The 24,069-nt window shown below is 41.7% G+C and overlaps 1 protein-coding gene across 1 annotated transcript in view; it reads right to left on the minus strand.

The window, feature by feature from the left end:
* Positions 1-2,620: 2,620 nt before the first annotated feature.
* The window catches only part of CFAP69 (cilia and flagella associated protein 69), a 53,558-nt gene continuing 32,109 nt past the window's right edge, over positions 2,621-24,069 (minus strand). The window contains exons 13-23 of the mRNA XM_054990950.1: positions 22,732-22,896; positions 18,918-19,030; positions 17,973-18,091; positions 17,295-17,376; positions 12,654-12,846; positions 9,785-9,922; positions 8,908-8,984; positions 6,409-6,606; positions 5,971-6,057; positions 4,602-4,706; positions 2,621-2,996 (exon numbers count right to left, since the gene is read on the minus strand). Coding sequence (XP_054846925.1) covers positions 2,820-2,996; positions 4,602-4,706; positions 5,971-6,057; positions 6,409-6,606; positions 8,908-8,984; positions 9,785-9,922; positions 12,654-12,846; positions 17,295-17,376; positions 17,973-18,091; positions 18,918-19,030; positions 22,732-22,896 — 1,454 coding nt within the window. The 3' untranslated portion in view covers positions 2,621-2,819. The remainder of the gene's footprint in view (positions 2,997-4,601; positions 4,707-5,970; positions 6,058-6,408; positions 6,607-8,907; positions 8,985-9,784; positions 9,923-12,653; positions 12,847-17,294; positions 17,377-17,972; positions 18,092-18,917; positions 19,031-22,731; positions 22,897-24,069) is intronic.

Here is a 24,069-nt window from a genome sequence, read left to right on the forward strand (position 1 = left end):
GCTTGTTTGCAAGATCTTGTTTCAGAATAAAGAATTTGTTTGTCCATGAAGTTTTTCCTAGCATGGATAAATAAGGGATATGAAAAGACAAAGAATCTTGTGGCACTCTAAACACAAACACTTTTATTGTAGCATAAATTTTCATCAGCTTTAGGTCACAAAAACTATTCCATAAACTGGCTGGTCTTTAAGATGCCAACGTCTGTTTTTGTTGCAGTAGAATAAGGCTGCAATCCTTACCTGAAAGTAAGCCCACTGAACATAGTGGAATTCGCTTCTGAGCAGATGTGCACTGGATGGTTCTGCATCACAGCTACTCCACTGGAAGTTGCAGTGATATGAAAAATTTCGTAGGTTGAAGTTCTGCCTCAGGTAGCTGTTAAATGGCACAGGAGCCCTGTCAGAAAAATGCTGGTAACTTTAGAATAGCTTATTCAGCCAAAAAATTTAGGAATCACGGCTATTCTAGTAAACACTTTTCCTCCTCAGGACCACTCTTGCCTGGTCCAGACAACAACCCTGGAGGTGTGCTGCTTATGTGAGAGCTCTCATAGAAAAGAACAGATCTAAGAACTGGCACATTTTTGCACTGAAACCTATTTTGGTCAAAAGACCTGCTCATCTTTTGCAAACTCCTTAGTAACCAAAGTTAAGTACTTTTACATCTCACTCATTTCAACTGGAGATTTAACAATATGCTTTCCCATTGAAATAAATGGCATAAAAGTGCTTTTATGCTACGTAATCATTACGATCACTCCTTTTAACTCCTCTCTTATTCCTCCCATACTGATCAATTTATCTTGACAACAAGCTGAAGTGAGAAATAGGGAATATGATCATCAGGGCAAGAAGCTACACTCAAGAAAAGAGATTGCATGGCTAGAAATATTTCAACAAACACTTCAATTCCAGAGAGGTATATAGAGCCATTGTGTTTTAAAATTATAATAGTAGTTGAGTTTTTATTTTTTTGTTTTATTTAAAATATTTATATACCTACCTTTTCTCAGGACCCAAGGCATGTAGCAACAATGTAAAATCAATACCAAACAATACAACACATTCAAAATAAGATTAAAAAACAAATTATGACATCACCAGCAGGGTATTCCCCATTTGCCCAGGCTCAAATGGCTCCCAAAGCTCTCTGGAACAATTTTGTTTTATATCCTTGCGGCAAAGCTAAGTGGGTAGGAGCTGCCCAACCTCTTTTGGGAGGCTGTTCCAGAGGCAGGGGCAGACACTGAAAAAGCCCCAGAGCGAAGCATGACAGAACATGCCCTAGACAATGGAGGATCTGATGATAGGCCTTGGTGGGAAGAATGGAGCGGCCACAGGGGAACATGCAGGGAGAGGCGGTCCTTCAAATATGTGGCCCCAAGTCATAGGGCCTTTCTTGAATTGGATCTGGAAACTAATCAACAGTCAGTGAAGGGACCTCAGAATATAAGTGACAGTGTCCTGTTGGCTAGCCACAGATAATAGACAAGCTGCAGCCCCACAGAGTGTGTTACAGTCATTTAGCCTCAAGTTTCTGAAACGTGGATCAACATAGCCAGAACAGATGCAGCTGAGAAAAAAGAAATATTTTTTACTGTTAGAGACACTTGTTTCTCCAACAGGAGACCAGGATCCAGTAAGACTCCCCAGCTCAGTGAAAGCTGCACATCACCGGCAACAGGAAGAACAATCCCATTTAAAGCAGTGGCTCTTCCACCTAGTATCTCCTCCACCTTATCTGGATTCTTCAGTTTATTCTCCCTCAGCCACTTGGCCACCCCTCATTCAGACACTGGGCCAGGGCAGTGTGTTGATATTAAACACTGACTGTTTTAATGGGATGTACGGGAGCTGTCCCTTTGGGATGAGTGGGGTGAAAACTGAAGTCAGTCAGTAAATGAAATAAGCTGTGCTGGGTGGCCAACATTTCAAGTTATTGGTGCCAGTTTTGTCCTGCAAGGTTTTACACCCCCTGCTATAACTGAGGAAGAGCGTATCCTTCTTTCAGTGATGTCTTTCATTTCTTCTGCTTGCTTCACTGTTCCTGCCTGAAGAGTACACATGTGTGCAGGCCTATCCTTCCAAAACTTTCTTTTTAAAAGCACCACAAGTCAGGGTCTGCGCACTGAAAAGGTCATTTAAATGCTAGTTTTAAAGGCTTCAGGTAATTTTGGCCCTTGCTTTACCCTCATTTACTCTAATTGTTACTAATTCTGGAAACTAAATGGATAAGGTTAGGGCTGCTTTCTCTATTACTCTTCTTGACTTCCCAATGTGTGTGGTAGAAAGGGACTGAAGATGCACATGACAGTAATATCAATTGGTACATGTTTATTTAAGGTCTAAAGACTTTGTCTGTCACACGTCAGTATTCCAGCATTTCTATTACCCACCTCATTTTGTATCTATTACTGGATTAGGACACTGATTACTATTGCCACTTTCCCTTTATATCCTGGAGTTGTTTACTTCTTTTTATGCATTAGATATCTATCAATGTAAATGTCATGATAATACTCATATCCATTTGTGTTGTTGTCCAGTGGCAACAAATTGAAAATTGAGTCAACTCTACAATGATTGGACATAATCAAGCTTTGTGGTGCACTGAATTTATTCATTAGCATCATGATATTCACATTATTTCTAAAACAAAAATAGATCCTTATATACCTCAAAATGACTATACAGTTTACTGGCATGAATAGATTAGATCTTACAAACAATGTTTAGATGCTTAAAATATGTAATTTTTTATTTATATATAAATTAACTAAAAAAAATAGACTACTCTCTGGAGCAGTACTGGATGATATTTACTTTACAGATACTGAATCTTTCTTGAATGGCTCCATCACTTTCACTCCTTTGATCCTTTGTAAGGCTCCTCCACGAACAGGGAGCTTTTGGAGTGCAAGCTCTGTGTCAGCTAGTGACCCTCCAGTCAATTCAGGTGGTGTACTTTCCACTGTTACTAAGCGACCAGCTGCAATCTGGAAAAACAAAACATTACTCAGTATTTTAATGAAACGAACAAAACTTCAGTCATAGGACTTGTTTCCCAAACATGCTTTGGAAAGAGACATTCGAAAGTTCTTATAAGTTCTTTCAAAATATATTTTTGAAAGGAAATCTATAAACTATATAGATGGAATGTTTTCTTATGTGTGCCTTTTGCACAATTCCATTTATATCATGTCTTTTTGACAAGGAGACCAGGGTGGCATACATCTCAACCTCCATTTTAACATTCCTTATTGTTTAAGGGTAAGGATATATTCTATTCTTCTAGACAGAAAACTAACTACTCTCTACTGAAAATACAATTTCATGCAAGGCTGACGTAGTGCTATTAAAGGCATAAGACAGACCAAAATAAAAAAACAGCCCCAAGAGAGTGTGCTTAGCCCATGCCAGCCAGTGAGTTTCATTGTTTGGAGGGGATGTGAACCTTGATTTCTGCCATCCTAGTCTGATACTCCAAACAACTACATCACAATGGCTCTCTGTTGTTCAAAATACTGTTTTTAACTGAAGTCTTCCAAAACGCACATAAGATTATGCCTCCTCAGATTTTTTTGAGAATGAGCAATGAGAATTATTTGTATGCCAACGGCCAGAAAAGTTACGACAGTGCCATGTACGATGAGGATAGGTAAATGCTGAGGGCAGCTGCCTCTTCCCCCACTTGCTTTTGTTGAAAAATATAGATCACAATGTTATGAACTTGGAATTTGAGAATGATTCTGTCATACGGACTTGGCCTAAACTGACTCTGGGGAACTCAGGGCCTACGACAACAGATTAGTAATCTTTCTTAATGATAGGAGATATGGGCATTAATTGTTAGCAAATGGCTCTGGATTGTCCACAGGGGAGGAGGCAACACTGCCAACAAGCTGAAGGGGAGAGGCAGGTGGACATCTTTGTAAAGAAAGGGCAGTATTAGATTCTGGTGGAGTGTAGGAGAAGACAGATGGTGCTGAGAGTTGGCTAAAGCCCATTGGGGGTTACAGGATCTCTTTCTGGGGATCCAGTATGAAGTAGTGGATCTGCTGTCTTGTAGGAATACCTCTATGCCTCCACCTGTGTATTTGTACATAAAGCAAACACTACAAAAACATCTTAAGTCTCCAATGCCCTCTCCTCCAAAGTGGAATCCCTGCTACGCCGAAACTCTCACCATTCAGAGAAATACGACACATGCAAAAATCCTCATTCCCTATGTTTCCTTCCGTACCTCTTCAATCACTTCTTTTCCTCACCGTATTTACTAGATTAGAAGCTGTCTTGCACTCAGAGTATTATCCATCTAATTTGCTGTCTATTCTTTACTAACAGTGAATCTCTAGTTTCTCAGGACGGAAAGTTCTTTCTCAACATCTGCTACCTGAAATCCTTTTAGATGAAACCTTGGACTTCCTCCATGTAAAGCAGGTGCTCTCCCACTGAGCCATGGCCAGAGTTCACTGAATTTGAGGAACACTTGCTGTATAATGATTACAGATTATTTATCCCCAGAATTTTCAGGCCTAAAGAGATATTTGTAACATTAAAAAGTATTTTTACTTTGATGAGCGACTGAAGATGTTACTTACAGTTGTATTTAGTTTTTTAATATCAGTTGGATGGAATGTCATATTAGGCTGTCTTGCCTTTACTCTGGATTCCTCTATGGATTTCTCCTGAATCTTTTTTGCTTTCTAGAAACATTTCAAACAAAGTTATTGTTCTGAAGTTAGGGATACATGGTACATCACAGTAAAATCTCTCACATATTTTTAGTTACAGGTTATGAATAGGCTTGCTGTAGATAGCAATACACATGGGGGTGTTTCAAACGTATTTTTCTAAGCATTTAAATACATTGTATAGTGTTACAGGCCCTGAGATGAAGTGATAAGAATTAAGTAAATGGGCAAACAACATGTTATACACAACAGCTCCTGGTATACTGTGAGGCTCTCCCGTCTCCAGCACCACCAGCTGGCCTTCAGCTGTCTTGCTGGGCACCATGGGCAGGGCTCTCCTGACTTCAGAATGGAAAGCGAAGAGGGCTGTGCTTCGCTTTATTCCTTCTCCTTGCCTCAGGACTGCAGCTCTCCCAGAACCAGATTTGTGCCCTCTCTTCCTCCTTGGCCCCTTACAGGAGCCCCTTTTAAAAAAGTGGTTTAGCCCAGCCGTTCATCACCACTCATCAATCCCCCTTCTCCCCAGCTGCATCTGGCCTATTTCTGGGGTGTGATGACTTCTCTCTCTTGTCCCCCTTGCCTCCTGCAAGGCTGTCATCCTTCCCTCCTCCTCCAGCTACCCATCCCATTGGCTGCACCCTGGGGCTGGCTGAGACAGGCCGTAGGTCCTCTGGACACATCCCTGCTTCCCCCAGACCCTACCCTCTCCAAGCTTCAGTGCCTGGGCTGCTGCTGGGCTTGGGTGATTTTTTTATTGGTTGCCAATGCCAATGCCTTGTTAGAGCTGCCCTGAGGTTGGGCTCCAGCCAGCACCAACTACAGGGGTTGCGGGCAACTCGGAGTCTGGTGTCATCCCTGGACATATATTAATGATTCAAAATAACTTCATAGTGGCCAAAAAGTTTTTTTCTATACTACAGAATTGAAGGACTCCTTATTTAAAAAACTGTGTGCAAACTGGTCTCCTTGTGTGCAAACTAACCTAATCTAAACAATTCTTTATTTAATACATTTATTTCAAAGGTAACAAGTAGTAAAATGATAGTGAAGAATGCTATGGTTTTACCAATAAGCATCTCCACTCAATAGCTTAAAGTAATGTGAATTTTAGAAGTTGGCAACATTGTGATTTAAAATAAAAAAGTGGAGATCCTGAGCTATTATGCTCAGGTTCAACTCTACCAAAGACAGGAGGACTTTTATATTAAAAAATGGCATGTGATTACAAAATATGGTTGTAATACGCCTCATACAATCTTCTGAACAGTTTTCTTACCTTTAAAGCCTCATAATTTGATGTTCGGTTTAAGAAATTTTCCCAGGACTTATGAACCATTTCCTTCTGCTTATGGAGAGACTGGATCTACAGTGTGGGGAAAATATGTAGAAATAGAAAAACTCTTTATTTTCCAAAAGTGTTCTGCTGTGTACTAGTTTCTGGCGTGTAAGTGGATTATTATTTTGTATTTCATAGCAGAGACAAGTTCATAGCAGCTGCTCTGGCTGGACTGCAGGAACCAGTATTGGCACACCTCACTGCACGTTTGCAGAGGGGTTCCCATCCAAAGGTGGAAATGGGTGTGTAAACCACATTAGAGAGAGCGCAGACTTTCAGATTTTTAAAAACCAAATGACAATTCTTCTTCTGATACATTGGCAGCAAAGGAATTTGTGCCTGAAAATAAGAGCTCTTGCTTGTGCATCTGCTGCTTACCTTGGCGTAATTTTTTTGTTCCTCCTGGCGTTCCTGATAGTGCTGGCTTTCCAGCATTTCAGTCTGCAGGGAGACAACCATCTTGCCAACATTTTCAAATGTTTCAGTAATAACCTGCATTGCTTCCTGGTCAGCAGTGACTGGCCTGAACTTTTCTTCTTTAAGTTCTGCACACACTTCACTCCAGATTTCACCAACCTTTATGCACAACAGATAAAGCACTTTAAGAAAAACCCACCACCTCCTCATTTATTTATCAGTGTCAGCAGCAGTCACTCTCCCAAAGATATTGCCACAAGTAACTAGACTACATCCAAAAGTGTTTGCAGATATATGGGTGTTTGGTTATTTCACAGTAGACGTGACAACGCGTTAAAAAAAACTCTGAACACCATGGAAACTGCAACAGTAGTAGGACTATTACTGTTCTACATAATGCTTGTTTCCTGTAGATCTGCACTGGAAAACTCGACCTATGGATTAAGACTCAGTTTAGACATTATGCAAAACCAGGGTTAAATTTAACTCACTATAGTTAGTGTAATTGTCTAAATGCAGGCCACCCCACTACGGTTAGTTAGGAACTGTCAAACCAAAATCTGAAGTTGGCTGGTTTATTAATCACAGCTAATCTTAACGATGGTTTCACGTAAGGCACAACCGCAAACACTGTGGCTTAATCCTGACTTTTTCTTTGGCCATGTTCTCCAAGGCTACATAGACAAGGAAATCAGCAAACGAGGATTTTAATGATCGTCTCTGAGCTGAATCCTAGTTTCACAAACTAACCATAATTAAAAGAAACCATGTGCTATCTAAACTAAGCCAAAGTAGGGGATTCCTTTATTTATTTATTTATAAATTCAATTTTTAGCTTGCCCTCCCTGCGAGTGGGCTCAGGGCAGAGTACAATAAAATGCTTAATACACATTAAAACATTTAAATACATTTAAAAATAGAAAACCCTAAAACATGTGCAGTCAACATCTCAGATAGTGTCCCCCTCCAACTTCCCCAATCATAATGTAAACAAAAGAGGGGGTGGGGTGGGGGCCACAGTTAATAACATGCCAGTGAGTGCGCTTATAGGGGGCAGATGATTTCATAGCCCCACTGGCTGGAGACCGGTAGGGAGACTCCCAAAACAACCAAAGATGGCCTCAACTGTGTGCCTGGCAGAACATCTCTGTCTTACAGGCCCGCCAAAAAGATGTAAGATCATGGCAGGCCTGGGTGTTCTCCAACAGAAAGTTCCACCAGGTTCAGGCCAAGACTGAAAAGGCCCTGGCCGAGGCCAGCCGAACCTCCCTGGGGCCAGGGACCACCAGTAAGTTCTTATTTGCTGAGCTTCGTGCTATCCAGGGTACATACAGGGAGAGGCGGTCCCTCAGGTATGCTGGTCCCAGTCCATTTAGGGCTTTAAAAGTTAAAACCAGAACCTTGAACCTGATCTGAGGAGCCAGTGCAGCTGCTGCAAGATTGGAGTAATACATGCCCTGTATGGTGTACTCATCAGGACATGTGCAGCAGCATTCTGGACCCACTGTAATTTCCAGGTCAAGCTCAAGGGAAGCCCTGCGTAGAGCGAGTTACAGTAGTGTATTCTGGAGATGAATACTGCGTGGATCACTGTAGTTAGGTCATGGGCTGACAGATAAAGCGCAAGCTGCCTGGCCTATTGAAGGTGAAAAAACACATACTGGGCAACTACCATGAACTGGCCCTCCATCAATAAGGAGGAGTCCAGTATCACTCTGAGATTATGGACTGATGAGACCGGAACTAATGGTGCCCCATCAAAGAGCAGGAGCCTGATTCCCAAATCTGGCAGCCCCCAGCCCAAGTACAGGACCTCCATCTTTGCCAGGTTCAACTTCAGCCGGCTCAGCTTTACCCATCCAGCTTTGGCTTCCAAAGCTCTCGCTAGGACATCTGGGGCAGAGTCAAGCCGGCTTGCTCATCAACAGATACTACTGGGTGTGATCCACGTATTGGTGACAACCTAGTCCGAAACTACGCACCAACCGGGCAAGGGGCGCATATAAATGTTGAATAACAAAGGAGAGAGTATTGCCAAGCTATTGTGGGTCAACCTGAAAGCCAGATTAATTCTTTTGGTCTTCCAGTTAAACAAGAAATGAATGGATTCTGTAATCTAACACAATGAATTAGAGACCTGATCTTCAGAAATATATGACAAATTGATTCAAGCTAACATTTTTTATGGATGTTGATGACACCTTCCTACTTCAAAAAGGCAGAGGTCAAGTGAGCACTATCTGCTAGTTCACTGTTTAAACTTCTGTCTTTTTAATGTAGTTTACAGGAAATATATGCATCCACAACCTGCTCACAAAAGAGAGAAAAGCTCTGGTAATTTTTATAATTTGTGCTGTGATGTGAATACGGGACAAAGATGAGCGCACGGCTCATTCTTCATTCCAAAAATGTAACTACACATTAAAAACAAAAAAGAAAACCAGATAAAGCTTCACTTACCTTAAAGTCAAGATATCTACGTATGATTGCAAGTGTAACAAAATCCTTTGCAGAAAGGCCAGGCAAATTTTCAAAGCCTAAAGTAAGGTATCACCATCAGGAAGTTATTCCTTTAAGTTTTTCACTATTATAAGGCAATTTTTCTCACACACAAACACCCCTACCTTAAAAGTCATCTCATCAAGAGAGATGATACCTTTAATAGCTGTTTGGCAAAGTTAAATGCATCTTCCCTATTCATGTTGCTGCAATGGCAGAAGAAGATGCATTTGCCAAACCTACCCTTACATACGTTTATTGAAGGTGCAGATGTATCCTTAAGATTAAGCAGTGACTATCCTACCTCAACAGCAGCTCTGTGAGAAACTTCATCTGAATCCTGTTTATTCTGCTGTTTATGTATTCTAGCTTTGGGTTATTTCCGTTAAACCTCCCCAGTCTGCTTTAAGTTCTTGAACTCTTATTTACAATGTAAAGATTATTTACACAAGTCAGAAAGAATGATTGCAGTCTATGGAAGCTCCACAGGAGCTGTGCTTATGGAAGATGTCGTAAAGAGCAAGCAGCCAACAAGTTATGCATCAATATCACTGGTATTTTTTTTCCGGGATCTGAAAATCCCAATCACATTAGTTCAAAGCAGAACAGGCAAAATGTTTATTAACATGTTGCAAAGCATGATATCATGTAGAAATAAGCAATGCAAAACTAATTTTTTGTTTTTTGCAACTCGCTAACGCACACCTAAACCACCCAATGAACAAAGGGAGAAGAAAAAAAAAGAGAAATAGCTTTACTTTTCCAAATCCATCATGTTACAAGGTAGAGTATATGGAAAGGTCATTAAAAATGCAAGAAAGAGATTCATGGACTTTACCTAGTTTACATATAATACAATAGATCTTTGCTCTCATATTTTCAGCAACATCCATGATAGCAACAGTAGGGCAACTGGCAGGCTTTGGAGTCACTGCCTGATGTGCTTGGAAATGGCCAACTAGTGGCCTCTTTATATCTACCATATCAAAAGAAAAAAAGGGAACCGGGATTACGTTCAGGAATTTTAATGTTTTTACAGAAACATGGTATGTACTTAATACATCAATCAAATAACAAATACGCAGAGAAGTTAGCCGTGTTAGTCTGTGGTAGCAAAATCAAAAAGAGTCCAGTAGCACCTTTAAGACTAACCAATTTTATTTTAGCATAAGCTTTCGAGAATCAAGTTCTCTTCGTCAGATGCCTCTGACGAAGAGAACTTGATTCTCGAAAGCTTATAACAAATACGGAAATTTAAAGAAATATGAAATACAACTATTAATAACCATGATGATCATGAACATACACTGGTAAAGAGTATTATTATCTGGCTTGCATGAGTACTATTTTTAAAAGTACAGGTGCTTTTGATACACACAGTTCGGGTGATGAGGATCAGAAGACAAAAAAAAAACTTTTGACAGTAACTCCCTCCCCCACTTTTCTTAATACTAATAACCAAACAGCTACAACTATTCACCATTACTGGTTTTCTAATCTAGTAGACCACTATTGTGTCTAAACTCTGCATATATTTCAACATACTGTTTTATTCTTATGTTTCTAGGCAAACACAAGGTTTTTTTATGCTTAGCATAGTACAGAAAAATTATTTATGTTTTAATTAGAGAGTCATCTTGAAGGCAAGGTATAAATGTAATGAATCAAATAAATAAAATTGGAAATAAATACAAATATTGGAATGATCGCTATAGTTTGGTAGAGGAATTAGAACAGAACACTGGTCAGGGAATAATATTTACTATGCTATGACATGTATTGGCGAAGGCTTTGTTATGCTGTGACAGTCTTTCATTATTTCAGTTTCTGTACGTACAAAATGTTATTTTCTAGGAAAGTGGTAGCATTTAGGGAAAATGAATTCAGCTTTGAAATACAACATGCAAACAGCAGAACTGAAACAGATTTAACAAGCAAAGCTGACCTAATAAAGAAATACTGAGAACAGAGACGCATTTAGCAGCTGATGATATAGATGCCACCTAGTGGTAAAGCTAATAATCAACCAAAGTCTATTAGCTGGGATATAAACACAAAAATTTGAGTTCTGATTTGGCTTCTTTGGTTGGTAACAAATTTTGTTCAGATTCTTTAATTTCGTTCTGGCATGTAATTGTTCTCAGTTCACATCTACTTAGTTCTCAACTAATCTGTCTGAAAGTCTCAGAGCTAAACCACACGAGACAAATTACACAAGGATACTCAAGGAGATGCAATGTTAGCTGGGAATTGTAGTTTGAATTTCACCTCTCTCTACAGAGCTGGCAAAGAACACTCTTTGGAGGGTTTGTTAATTTCCTCTTTGCCTCCCCAAAGGTTCTGTCAGTTATTAGCATTGCATCTCCCTTTACTTGAGTATCCTCATGTAATTCATCTTGTGTGGTTTAGCTCTCAGTATCTTTCATCCAAAGAATCCTCCACTTAAACTTTCAGGCAGGAAGAAAAAACCTGCCTATTCTGGAGACGATTAAAATTCTCACTTGCCAAATGGCCTGGGAAGGGGGAAAATCCATCAAACATCCAAGCACTCATGTGGTGAGGTAAGGCGGGGGAAGGGGGAAGCAGTTGTTGCCTCCCCTTGCTTACATTCCCCATTTTGTTAAAATAAATTAAATCATGCATATTGGTGCATCCGCAGCTCCCGTTTAAAGCTACAATTTAAGACAACATTCAGGAGATCTTAGATCCTGAATCAGTACCTCTTTGAGGTAAATTACCTGCTCCTTTATCACTTGTGTGTGTTTTCTTACTTGTCTCTCCTATCTGCAGGTATGGTGGGCTGCCTGCTATTCAGGGAAGGAGACAAAACCTTGGAGCTTCAACTCTGTCCTCCTCCATGAAACTTTGTTCCTGCTTGCTTATCACGTGTAGCTTCATGTAAGAGAATAGCTCAGGCAACCACTGGAATGAGTCTCTCTACATGAGACCTCTTACATGAGGATGCTCAAGTGTAAGGAGACACAATGTTAGCGGGGAAGCCTAGTTTAAAAAGGCAGAGCTGAAGGCTCTGTCAATTTCACCTCTCTATACAGAACCGGCAGAGATCGCTCCTGAGGTTTATTAATTTCATCTTTGCCTCCCAAAAGGGGAGGTGAAACTGACAGAGCCTTTGGGGAGGCAGAGATGAAATTAACAAATGCTTTGAGGAGCCATCTTTGCCAGCTCTGTGTACAGAGGTGAAACTGACAGAGCCTTTGGCTTCAAACATTTAACTCTAAAGCCATTTCTAATTATAGAAGCACCTACCTGAAATTAAGTACTGTGGCTGTTGACTTAAGTAAGGTAAAGGTAGTCCCCTGTGCAAGCACCGTGTCATTACTGACCCATGGGGGGACGTTGCATCACAACGTTTTCTTGGCAGACTTTTTACGGGGTGGTTTGCCATTGCCTTCCCCAGTCATCTACACTTTACCCCCAGGAAACTGGGTACTCATTTTACCGACCTTGGAAGGATGGGAGGCTGAGTCAACCTTGAGCTGGCTACCTGAACCCAGCTTCCACCTGGATCGAACTCAGGTTGCGAGCAGAGCTTGGACTGCAGTACTGCAGCTTACCACTCTGCGCCACGGGGCTCTCTGGCTGTTGACTTAATTATGGAAAAATCCCCACATCATAAACATTTAGGCTCTTTGTTCTCTTAATTTACAATTGTGATGATGAAAAGCCTTTGATATTCTCGTACTCACCAACAATTCTCCCAACTTTGTCATGTTTCACACCTAACTCTTCCTCTTCTTGTCTCCACAAACTTATTAACAGATTAGCTGCTGTTTGCTCTTTTTTCCCTCTCCAGACGTTGATATGAGAAGCAGCTTTAGGATTATCACAAAATTCAACGAGTATACCAAGAATTTGGTTGCAGACATTCCTTTGATTCAACTTTGCCGAAGGTTAAAATGAGGAGAAAATTGTAAAATATTACAGTTCATTAAGAAATTCTACCTTCATGATTATTGTGAGAAAACAAAAGGGCTAAATGCTCTGATCTAACAACCCAGCATATAAAATTCAGATATAAAGATGGACCTTCCCCACCTATGTTAGTATCAGTTACTGCTTTGCATGCACATGGAATACTCTCTATTAACTGAATCAGAAAGCTGCAGGCCATACTGTTACAATCATAGTCTGTGCACTTTAGAAATGAATGGAAAAATATTTGAACAACAGCCTCTAAATGTAAAAGTGAGGGATTTGCCTTCACTTATTCCAAAGTTACAGCATTGTGAATGAAAAATGATACTATGAATAGAATTCCATGGTATCCATTTATAAACAAACAAAGGTCCATTTATAAACAAACAAAGCAACCAAGCTTCTTTGGCTTCACTGTAGAAACATGTTTTAAAATATACAGGTTATTTCTGCAAATAATCTGTATAGCGACTGTGATTTATACTCTCTGTTTTGTTTGTGCCTGAACCTGCTTCATAGGCTCCATCTTCTTCCATCTGTATAATGCTACTATTTAGAATGTTTACAAGCAAGGCCTTGTTTGTTGGAAGTGAAGGATTTTACAATGTCTCTTTGTAAATGGTTCACCAGGGGGATAGCAGAGGTAGCAAGCTAGGTAGGTCACATTCCTCTATAGTCTTCCTTGTCTGCTCTGCTGCTGTTGCTTTGTTTACCCAGATTGCTTCTCTCAGCAATCTACTTCCTTCTGGCTAACTTCTTTCTCTTTCTGCTTCTTTGCTGAACCTCCATGAAAGCAAGATGAGCTCTCAGCGATCTCACTGCATCCTAGCCTAGCTAGCATGCTCATTCTTCATTTCCTAGTATGTAGTTCCTTGACAATAACAGACTTTTATTCTATGTGGACTTTATTCCTAAAGGCAACAGAACCCATTCCACTGTGCATGAACAAGGTCTAAGCCAGGGGTCGCCAACATGGTACCTACAGGCACCATGACACCCACCAACATGATTTCTAGTACCTGCCAAGAGGTCTAAGAAAGGTGATGGGGCTTTTGCCCAACAGGGTTTCTGATTGGCTGTGCACATTTTTAAAAAGTTGCTTTGGCAGCAGCTGTCACCACAGCACAAGGATCTTTACTGTGTAACTGAAGGTGTGTGTATACAACATTTGTATGTATGTATGTATGTATGTATGTATGTATGTATGTATGTATGTATGTATGTATGTATGTATGTATGTATGTATGTATGTATGTATGTATGTCATTTATAGTCTGCTTTTCTCACTGAGACTCAAGGAGGATTACACAGTGTGAGGTTAGAACAGTCAATATCAGGAACATTTCCATAAACAATGCCATAGGGTAAATAGATACAGGTTCACAAAGACGTAGCATTAATAGGAATCCAATACAACATAGTGGTAAGGTCTATGGTTCCTAACTCATTAGCGGATCTTCTGAGATCCCCTCCCTACAGTACAGCCCTCCTATCTGAGTAAAAAGCCTTTTTGAATAATTTGGTTTTGCATTGTTAGCAGAAAGCCAGGAGAGTGGGGGCTCTCCTGATCTCCTCAGGCAGGCTGCTCCACAGGGTGGGGGCCACCAAAGAGAAAGCCCATGTACGGGCTGCTGTCAAATTCACTGATGTGCAGGGTGTTCATTTTCAAAGGTATCCTGCTAAACAGAGCTTTTGTTGAAGTTACTATTAGAGTTACGGACCTCACTCCCTGACATTTTATAGTTGGCTCTGCCTCGAGGCAGCCATTTTATGGTTGGCAGTGGCACCATCACCTGCAGCAGCCATTTTGTGACTACATTTACTACATTAGATATCCAAAGGGACTGATGGGCTCAAAAAGGTTGGGGACTCCTGTTCTAAGCTAACGTGATTAGCTTTCTTATCTAAGTGCAGTGCTCACTATACTGCATGCCCTTTATTAACTAACATTGTTGTCGTGGGCTGGTCCAGTAGCATGGTCAGAGTCCATTCCAGAGTCCAAATAGCAAGGTCAAGCAGTCCAAAGATTGGTTATCAGCAAGGTTAAAGGGCTAAGCAAAGGCAGAGTCAAGGCATGGTCCAAAGGTCACAAGAGCAAGGCATGGTTCAATGGAGTAGTCACAGCACTAGCAGGATTCTGACACGTTGCTTCCACACCTCCTGGTCTTCTGTGGCTGGTGGCTGGCCAGGAGATGTGCGCTTTGCCGTCTTTCAGGGACCTCCACGCGTTGCCTTCGTCTGCGGCGCTTTCTGGGTGAAGCTGGGGGTTTGGGAATCCTTGACTGCTCTTCACCAGTGGTGTTGGGGCTAGAGAGTGTCGGTGCTTCTGGTTCAGCTGCTGGTTGTGGATGCTGATCAGCCAGCAGCTGTTCTTCCTGATCCCTGTGCTCTGCTAAGTCAGGGCTGGCTACATAAGGCTCCTCTCCTCCTGAGAAGTCCTCACAATCACTGAGCCCCATGACAATTGTCCTTCCTTGCGATTCTCACACTTCTTTCCTGCATAAAATGTTTTCTAAAGAACTCCCCAAACCTCAGATACCATGTTTAAAATCCAGTATGAAAGCTGAAACCATTTATGCAAAGGACAAACAGTTGACTAAGCTACATTGATCCCTGTAACAATAGTGCACCATGGAGCAGATTTGAATACTTTTGGCACAAATATTTTAATACTGTGAAATTTGCCATCTCATTTTATTAAACAGACCATGTAAGGCAGCGACATCCCAACTGCTGTGCATGCCTAACAAAGGCCTCTGCATGATGAGGGGTTTTTTTTTTGCAATACATGTGCACATTTTCCCATCAGATCCACATTAAATCTCCACCAACAGAAGGAATTTTAATCAGTGGAACAGGACTACCTCACCTTCCCCCTCCTGCTCCAGCTCCAAATGCTGCTCCTGTGATGTCTTTCCCCACATCCTAAAAATATTGCCCCGCTCACTGAACACTGCAAGCAGTTATGACTCCTTTTTTCTGGTGCCATGAAAATGGAATCTAAACTGCCAGCAACCATTTTGGAAACGGTGACGTCAGAAATCGCACAGAAAGGCACCAGTGTTCAGTGAGTGGGGTGCTATTTTTAGGATGTGGGGAAACAGCCTATATCTTGTTTTCATGTGTTTGGAACTTGTTGCTTAGTTAGCCGCCTTGAGCTAAAACAGCCCCCCCAACCTACGGGGGGGGGTGCAATTCGTGGCAGCAGGGCAGAGGTGGGACACTGGAGCAAGGGAGTGCTCCCTGGTTTTCTTCACTGGGGCCGTCCATGCTGCCAAAGTGTGCAAGCCCCCAGGATGGATGCTCCTGCCTGCACCATTGGGCCACAATAGCTTGGGATGGGTACTCCAGCCAGTTCCTGTGCAGTGCCAGAGCTCCCAATCCCTTGGTCCCTGGCGAGCACATGAGGCAGGGTGACGGAGGAAAGGCTGATGATACAGACTCCCCCCCCAATGTCTTCCTCACCTGTCTCCTTGGCCATGAAGCAGCACTGCAACAGTTCCTACTTTCCTCTCTCTCCCCCTTTGCTCATGATTGGGGTGTATGTATCATATTTGGCTTGCTTATGAATGTCATCACAACTTGGCATGGTGGCGATTTCTTGGGGCATTTGGCTGGATCCATCTATGGGAAAGGCTGTGCCAGCTGACCATCTCACCCCTTTTGGAGGTTCCCTAAAGGGATCTGGGAAGAAGCCACGAGGACGTATCCAGCTTGGGATCCATCATCTGGCTTCACTCCCAGGCAGCAGGTTAACCACAGGGATTTGGGCTGCGGTGGGAGACTGCAATACTAGCCATCCTGCAGGGGCTCTCAGCAGGTGGGCTGGGAAGGGTATCATCAGATGGCCTTTGAGTTGTTTGATGCCTAGATCTATGCCCTATGCTGCATCAGTGATCCAATGGCTGTAATCAATAAAGTTGTGGCCAGTTTCAATCCAACCCTGTATGTGTATGGTTCATGCTCCATTGCCTTCTGCCCAATTTTGCAATAAACCAACCAACAAACATATGTACATGAGGGGCAAGTTGGGGGTCTGCAGCAGGAAGGATGAAATGTCAAAAAATCACCCTACATTCTGCTAGCGAACATTTACTGTGGAATTCAAGTCCCGGCTGCACGTCTTCCGTCAAGGTATCACTTTTGTTCTGAGGATCATGTATTTTCACAGAAAAGTATTACTTTTTTCACCTGGGAAAAATGGATCTTTCTTAGTCCAATCACAACCTCTGTAAATGCAATGTAGTTTGCAAGCATCATAGGCACATATTAGATATAGACAGTGACATAATTCATAATAGGCATACCACAATAATGGATATATAACTGAAACTTTAAATTGTGGGAAGAGCAAATAGCAAAATATTATTCATATGTTTAGTACAGTTTGTATTCCAAATAATAATACTCACCACCAGCAAATCCAGGAGGAGGAAGAGACCCTCCTTTTCAAGAAAATAGTCCTCTAATATGGTACAGCCCATGACACAGCACCTTAAACAAAGAGTTCCACTTCCACTCAGAAAATATACACAATTTAAATATATTGTAAAAGAGGAGAAAGCACACAAAACCAAGAACACACCTGAAGTCAGTATTATAGGTGCTTTCTAAACTGTTTCTTGTTTTATATAATATTTCTTTGAAAAGGTTTTTTAAAAATTTTAATGCATGTTCAACAAAATGTTGTTTAGGAAATGATCTGGCTTTCCTGCCTCCACCTTCCCAAAGCAATCTACTGATCACCATGAAATGCTGCTTCTGGAGGACAGGGAACCCTGGTGAATGATATGAGGAAGGGGAGGAGGGTCTGCAGAAGGAAGGAGGGACTGGTGGAAACTGACAATTTAAGTCTGGCTCCATGAACCTTAAATTATTTAGTGGTACAATTGCAGAGCACTAGTTAGCAACTATAATCTCATGACACTGTGCATTTATTTTGCTCCCATTCTGTTCAGAGTCCTCTTTTATAGAAGGCACTAATAGCCCACCTCAGGACTTTCCTATGTTTTAATAAGTTTTTTTTCCCTCTCTCTCTCTCTCTCTCTCTATATATATATATATATATATATTAAAATTGCTGTGTTTACCATAAAGAGTCCAAAGTGCTAAAAAGGAGACGATTATGACCCAGTCCACCATAGAATTTCTTTGCATCCAACTTCAAAAACGGAATAAGTGTATCCACTCCTTCCCATCCAAAGAGTTCCTATTTGATGAATCAGTTAAGTTCACATTAATTCAAAACCACCACCAATGATTTCTATATAGTAAAGAGTCTAGTGGCACCTTTAAGACTAACGAACTTTATTGTAGCAGAAGCCTTCAAGATCCACAGCTCTCTTCGTCAGATGCATCTGATGAAAAGAGCTATGGTTCTCAAAAGCCTATGCTACAATAAAGTTGATTAATCTTAAAGGTGCTACTGGACTCTTTACTATTTTGCAACTACAGACTAACATGGCTAACTCCTCTGGATCAATGATTTCTATAGCACCATAAACATACTTTATGATCATTATCATCACCACAGTCATTCCTTTTAGCTTTTACTAAACTGAGACTTGTAGTCAAGTTAAATGTTATACTTGATGCGAAAAGAGGCTTAGCTCTGCTAATTTAGAAGTCTAATGAGCTCTCTTGAAACAGGCTTTCTTGACAGCACTAAGCAAAAAGGTCAGAAAGGTATGAATCACAGACTCTCCCCTAGCTGCCTTTTCCTACCCTCCCAAGAAAGAGAGAATTCCTGGCATGTCAAACTCACAGTGATAGTTCCTTGCCTGAGGGAAGAAGCTGTGAACTTGCTATGGGCCTGGGCTTTTGTATCTTTGAGTATTGTCTCACAAATAGCTACTTCTTCTGGTCCTAACCTCCCAACATCTAAGAAATATTAGCCAGTTGTGAGATAACAATAGAAGATTTTAAGAAACATGACCTACACAAGTAAAACCATAAACAAAACCTGTCATTTATACATGTACATGAGAACATTAGAAAGACATCTCAGGTGTGAAAGACAAGGAAAAAACACAAACCTTTCTATGAAGATCATTTTCACAAAGGGTTGACAAGATAAGTAAAATATCTGTCTGAATTTCCAACACAATTGCCTCTTCTTTGTAATTGTTAGCTGTATACTTTAAGAAGCCTAGTAGAATATACAAGCAGGTGATATAAACTTCTCTTTTCTAGAAAAAAAGTTAGTGTTACAGATTTTGGTCAAAATAGATAGAACTAGTTTAGGTGCATATATGGGGCTCCCACCAATGCCTTGCAATCCACCCCTTCCCCAAGTGTCAAAAACTACTTGCTCTGGAAGGGAAAATCATTTAGAAGGAAAGGTCAAAAGTTCTTCTATATACACAGTTAATTGGATTGTAGCTGACTTGTGGAATGAGGCTACAGAGGCAACCACCTCATTAAAGTGTAGAATGGGGGACTTGGGCCAGCTAGGTAAATTCCACATCACCTTGGTACAATGGAGTCCTCTGGGGAACATGTATTACCACTGTTTGATGTTCATAGTTAAAGGAAATAACAAGCAGAGATCACAGAATAAATATGAAAAAAGCTTATGAAATGGGGTGGGGGGAATAGAGTGTTAACTGTCTTTTTATTTTCAGATCTACTTGAAGTACAAAGTAGGCAATGATGGACTTGAATTACTTGAATAAGGCAGGATAAAAAGACAGCACAAGAATCTAGGTTTGTGTGTGGGTGTAGAGCTGTCAAGTCACAGTCAACTTATGGTGACCTCAAAGGGTTTTCAAGGCAAGAGATAAACCGAGGTGGTTTCCACTGCCTGCCTCTGCATAGCGACAGTGGGCTTCCTTGGTGGGCTCCCACCAAGGGCCGATCAATCCAAGTATGGAGGAATTGAAAGTTCCACTGATCCAATCAGAAACTGATAGGACAAAAGTAAGTTCTCCGTAGCTTTAATTAACTCCCACCCACCCAACCCAGGAGCTATAAAGAGGAAAGAAGCTGAGAACAGGAAGACATTGCTCAAGGAGTAAGCAACAATGCAGTCAAAAGAGCAGAGCAAGCTGCCTGAAAAGCAGCCTCAACATGCTTTAGACTACAGTATATATGTTTGCAGAAAGAACCAGCCCTCACAACTTATGTCTGGCCTGGCTCCTTTGGGAGATGGTGCAATGCAAAGGAAGTGCCTGCAGTCTTCTCAGCAGCCTAAGGTGGGAACAGGTGAAGTTTTTGATCTAAGAAAGATCAAGAGAACTATGCAGAAGTGACTTTTTAGCAAAATAATGTGTATGTGGCATGCAGAAAACAGGACAGGGAATCTGCAGGGCAGTTATTCACTAAGAAGAATACCCTATTGCTGAACCCACTGCAGAAGGAAACCTTAAGCATCTTTATGCTCTTGGGGGTGCAGGTCTATTATGAGGAATAGTGGATGGCATATCACATGATCCAACAGGAAGTCAAAGCTGTACAAGAATTGTCTTTCTGGACCCAGATCTGAAAGAGGATTTTGCATTGCATCTAACCAGTTGCATGGGCAAAGGATTAAAATACAGCTATGCCAAACAAGGATCTTGAATTATAGAAGGAGGAGATTTTCTAAAGGCTGAAGAAACATCGAGTTGTTTTGTTTTCTTTGATAGACTTTTAACCTTATTTTAACTTCATCTAGCCTTGCAATTCTTATGCATCAGTTTGTGTTTTTAATTGTCTTTGCCTATTTCCTTTCATTTAGGCAAGAAGAGCACTATCTTCCTAACCATCCATGCCATATGCATCCATTACAGAAATGATACATGTATTCTTCAACCCTTTTGAGTCTGCGAGCACATTTGAAATTAGTTACCAGGTCCCCTTACTGTCCCAGTGGGAGGCTGGGGACTTGGGACTTACCTTTGTTGTGTCCCCAGCACATTCACTTCTGTGCACTTTACATGTGTGGCCCCGTGCCCGCACAATACCATTACGTCCAGTGACAGGACTTCTGAGTGATGTCATCGTGTGGGTGCAGGAGCACACACACACACACACACACTTTGCAATGGGCTGATTTGGGCCCAAAGTGCACGTGCACTCTCCAGGTACCAGTGCATCATCGTGCTGGCCCCAGAAGCACGCCTGGGAGGCCTGTAACTGTGCCCTTCTCCCCTGTTGGCCAGGTGAGTGGTGGCGGGGGGTTGGGGGTGAAAGCAGGAGATCCCCTGCTCCCACTGGGAGAATGGGTTCCCTATTTGAATTTCTGACACAGTGTGGCAGCTACAGCACAAAGTGTCTGCCACAAAATGTCTGCTGCAGGAAGTGGAGCTAGCCACAAAATGGTTGCTATAGCTTGCCTTCAATCAAATAGTAAAGATCCTTGTGTAGTGGAAGCAGCTTCTGCCAAAGCAATGTTTTTAACAATCTGCACAATCAAATCTCCAGTCGCTCATCAAAAGCCATGCTTGGCAAAAGCCCCACTTGATAAAAACACTTGGTGGGCACCAGGTAAGATGTTGGTAGGTGCAATGATGCCCATGGGCACCATGTTGGGGAACTCTGGTGTATTCTATTCCCCTCCCAAATACGATTATGATTTATCGATCAATTTGAATCATGCTTTTAAAGTATAAACAAAAAGATGACTTGGGCAAAGGAATGTGCTCCCATTTGCCTGCCAAGAATTTGTGCTGTTATTTGATATGGTGCAACAATGTATACAATCTTATATACTAATAGCCAAGTGGCCCTGAGACTGGAGCCATGAACGGACAAGATAGATCTCCCTGCACACCTGAAACATGCCCCAAGTTTGCAGAAAAATCTCAAATCTAAACAAACAAACATTGGGGGGATTAAAAATACCCCTAAATGATATAAGGAGCACCTATAGCTTTAACCAGATGCCCTCAGTGGCTGTTGCTAGGCAATCATAACAGTTTAGCCAGTATTCTAGGCTCAGGTTTGCTAATTCCTCATGATACTCTCTCTACGTTGCTACTGTTAAACAGCAGCCCCCTCCCCACTAAAGCCAGTGTAGCGTAGTGCTTAAGTTTCATAGTGCAATCCTAAGAAAAGTCAGTCCAATCTAAGCCTATTGAAATCAATGGGCTTAGACCGGAATAACCCTTTTTAGGATTGCACTGTCAAAGTAGGATCTGGGAGGGCCAAGTTTGATCAATCATTCTGCTGTGGAAGCTCACTGGGTGACTGGGTCAGCCTAACCTACCTCTTAGGGTTGTTGTGAGGATAATAGGGAGGCAAGGAGAATGATGTAAGCTGGTTCAGGTCCTCATTGTGGCGAAAGGCAATATATAAATGAAGTAAATTAAGAAATATAGGTGAAGATGGGGAGCAGATAAAAAGTTGTTTAGTGGGTTTGAAGGATAGAAGGATGTAGGAAACGATGAGCATATGAAAGCTGCCAGGAAAAGGATAAGAGGAAATAGTGTGGGGAACGGGATACAAAGGAAAGTGAAGTACCTCCAGCAAGTCCTTGAAGGTTCCCCACCATCCAACTGGGCCCAGCTCAGCTGGCACCACACAATTGGGCCATAGGAGAGAGGTGGGGAAAGGTGAGGAAAGGTGAAATCACGGGGGCAGATAAAGGTGAATGGCAAGGAGAGAAGGAAGCAGGAAAATGAGCAGAGGCTATGGGGGCAGAGGGAAGGGAAAGAGGGCATGGTGGGGGAGGGAAAAATGAGATCTCTCCCTCAAGTCTTTGTGGGTCCCAATTTGTGCAGTCTATAAAGGTGAACAGAATTTATGACAAAAAATAGCAGCAAGCACTTGAAGAGCAATACTTCAGAACAAAATAAAAATTCAAAAATTGGACAATGAAGATCAGTAATCCAAGCAATAATCAGCTAACAAAGCAAGGCTATACTTTACCCAACAGTTGATTAATTGCTCCTTGATCACAAAGATCAAGATTCACAGCCTCATCACAAAGGGACACAACAGGACTCAACACTCTTAAGCAGTAGCGCATCTGTGAAAGTTTGTTGCCACGACCACCTGTACCATGGAAACTGTTGCCTTGACCAACAAAGGGATCTGCAAACAAACCAAAGCCAAACATCTTTTGCAACACAGTGTATGTTCAATCTGCAACAGCTAGGAAACTGCAAAGCCTTTTGTGTAAAAGTCATTTAAAGACGGTTGCACACTTTGATATTTTACAGGTGAAGCTATGTTAATTATGTATTGTTGAAGGCTTTCATGGCCGGAGAACGATGGTTGTTGTGGGTTTTCCGGGCTGTATTGCCGTGGTCTTGGCATTGTAGTTCCTGATGTTTCGCCAGCAGCTGTGGCTGGCATCTTCAGAGGTGTAGAACCAAAAGACAGAGATCTCTCAGTGTCACAGTGTGGAAAAGGTGTTGGCAGGTCATTTATATCTACTCAGGAGGGGTGAGGTTGAGCTGAGTCATCCTGTAAGAGTGTGTGGAGGTGTGGAGGTGACCCAGGATGTGGAATGCTAATGGCCTGGTTTTGTTAGCCTGGTGTTTTTCAGAACTGGAAACCATGCTCTGTTCATTCTTAAGGTTTCTTCTTTCCTGTTGAAGTTTTGCTTATGCTTGTGAATTTCAATGGCTTCCCTGTGCAGTCTGACAAAGTAGTTGGAAGTGTTGTCCAGTATTTTGGTGTCCTGGAATAAGATACTGTGCCCTGTTTGAGTTAGGCTATGTTCAGCCACAAAACACTCTACACCCGACAATAGCCCTGCAGAGAAGATTAGCACATCAAGCACCAATCCATATGCAAAAGAACCTCCTCAGGATACAGTGAAGCCTCCCGCCATTAGCATTCCACACCCTGGGAAACTCTTACAGGATGACTCAGCTCAACCTCACCCCTCCTGAGTAGATATAAATGACCTGCCAACACCTTTTCCACACTGTGACACTGAGAGATCTCTGTCTTTTGGTGCTACACCTCTGAAGATGCCAGCCACAGCTGCTGGCGAAACGTCAGGAACTACAATGCCAAGACCACGGCAATACAGCCCGGAAAACCCACAATAACCTATGTTAATTATTGCAGCCAAGCTAACGGAATTGTGTGGTTAACTAATATACCATGAAAGAATTTTTTCTTAACCCAATATTAAATCCATATTAAATAGCAAAGAAAACACTGCCATATTACACAATGATTTCCCTTGCATAGGGTGGAAAACACACATGGAGTGGTGTCATATCAATACAGTCTAATGGTTGGGTTCCATGG

The sequence above is a fragment of the Eublepharis macularius genome, chromosome 11, assembly GCF_028583425.1.
Source record: "Eublepharis macularius isolate TG4126 chromosome 11, MPM_Emac_v1.0, whole genome shotgun sequence".
Lineage (NCBI taxonomy): Eukaryota > Metazoa > Chordata > Lepidosauria > Squamata > Eublepharidae > Eublepharis > Eublepharis macularius.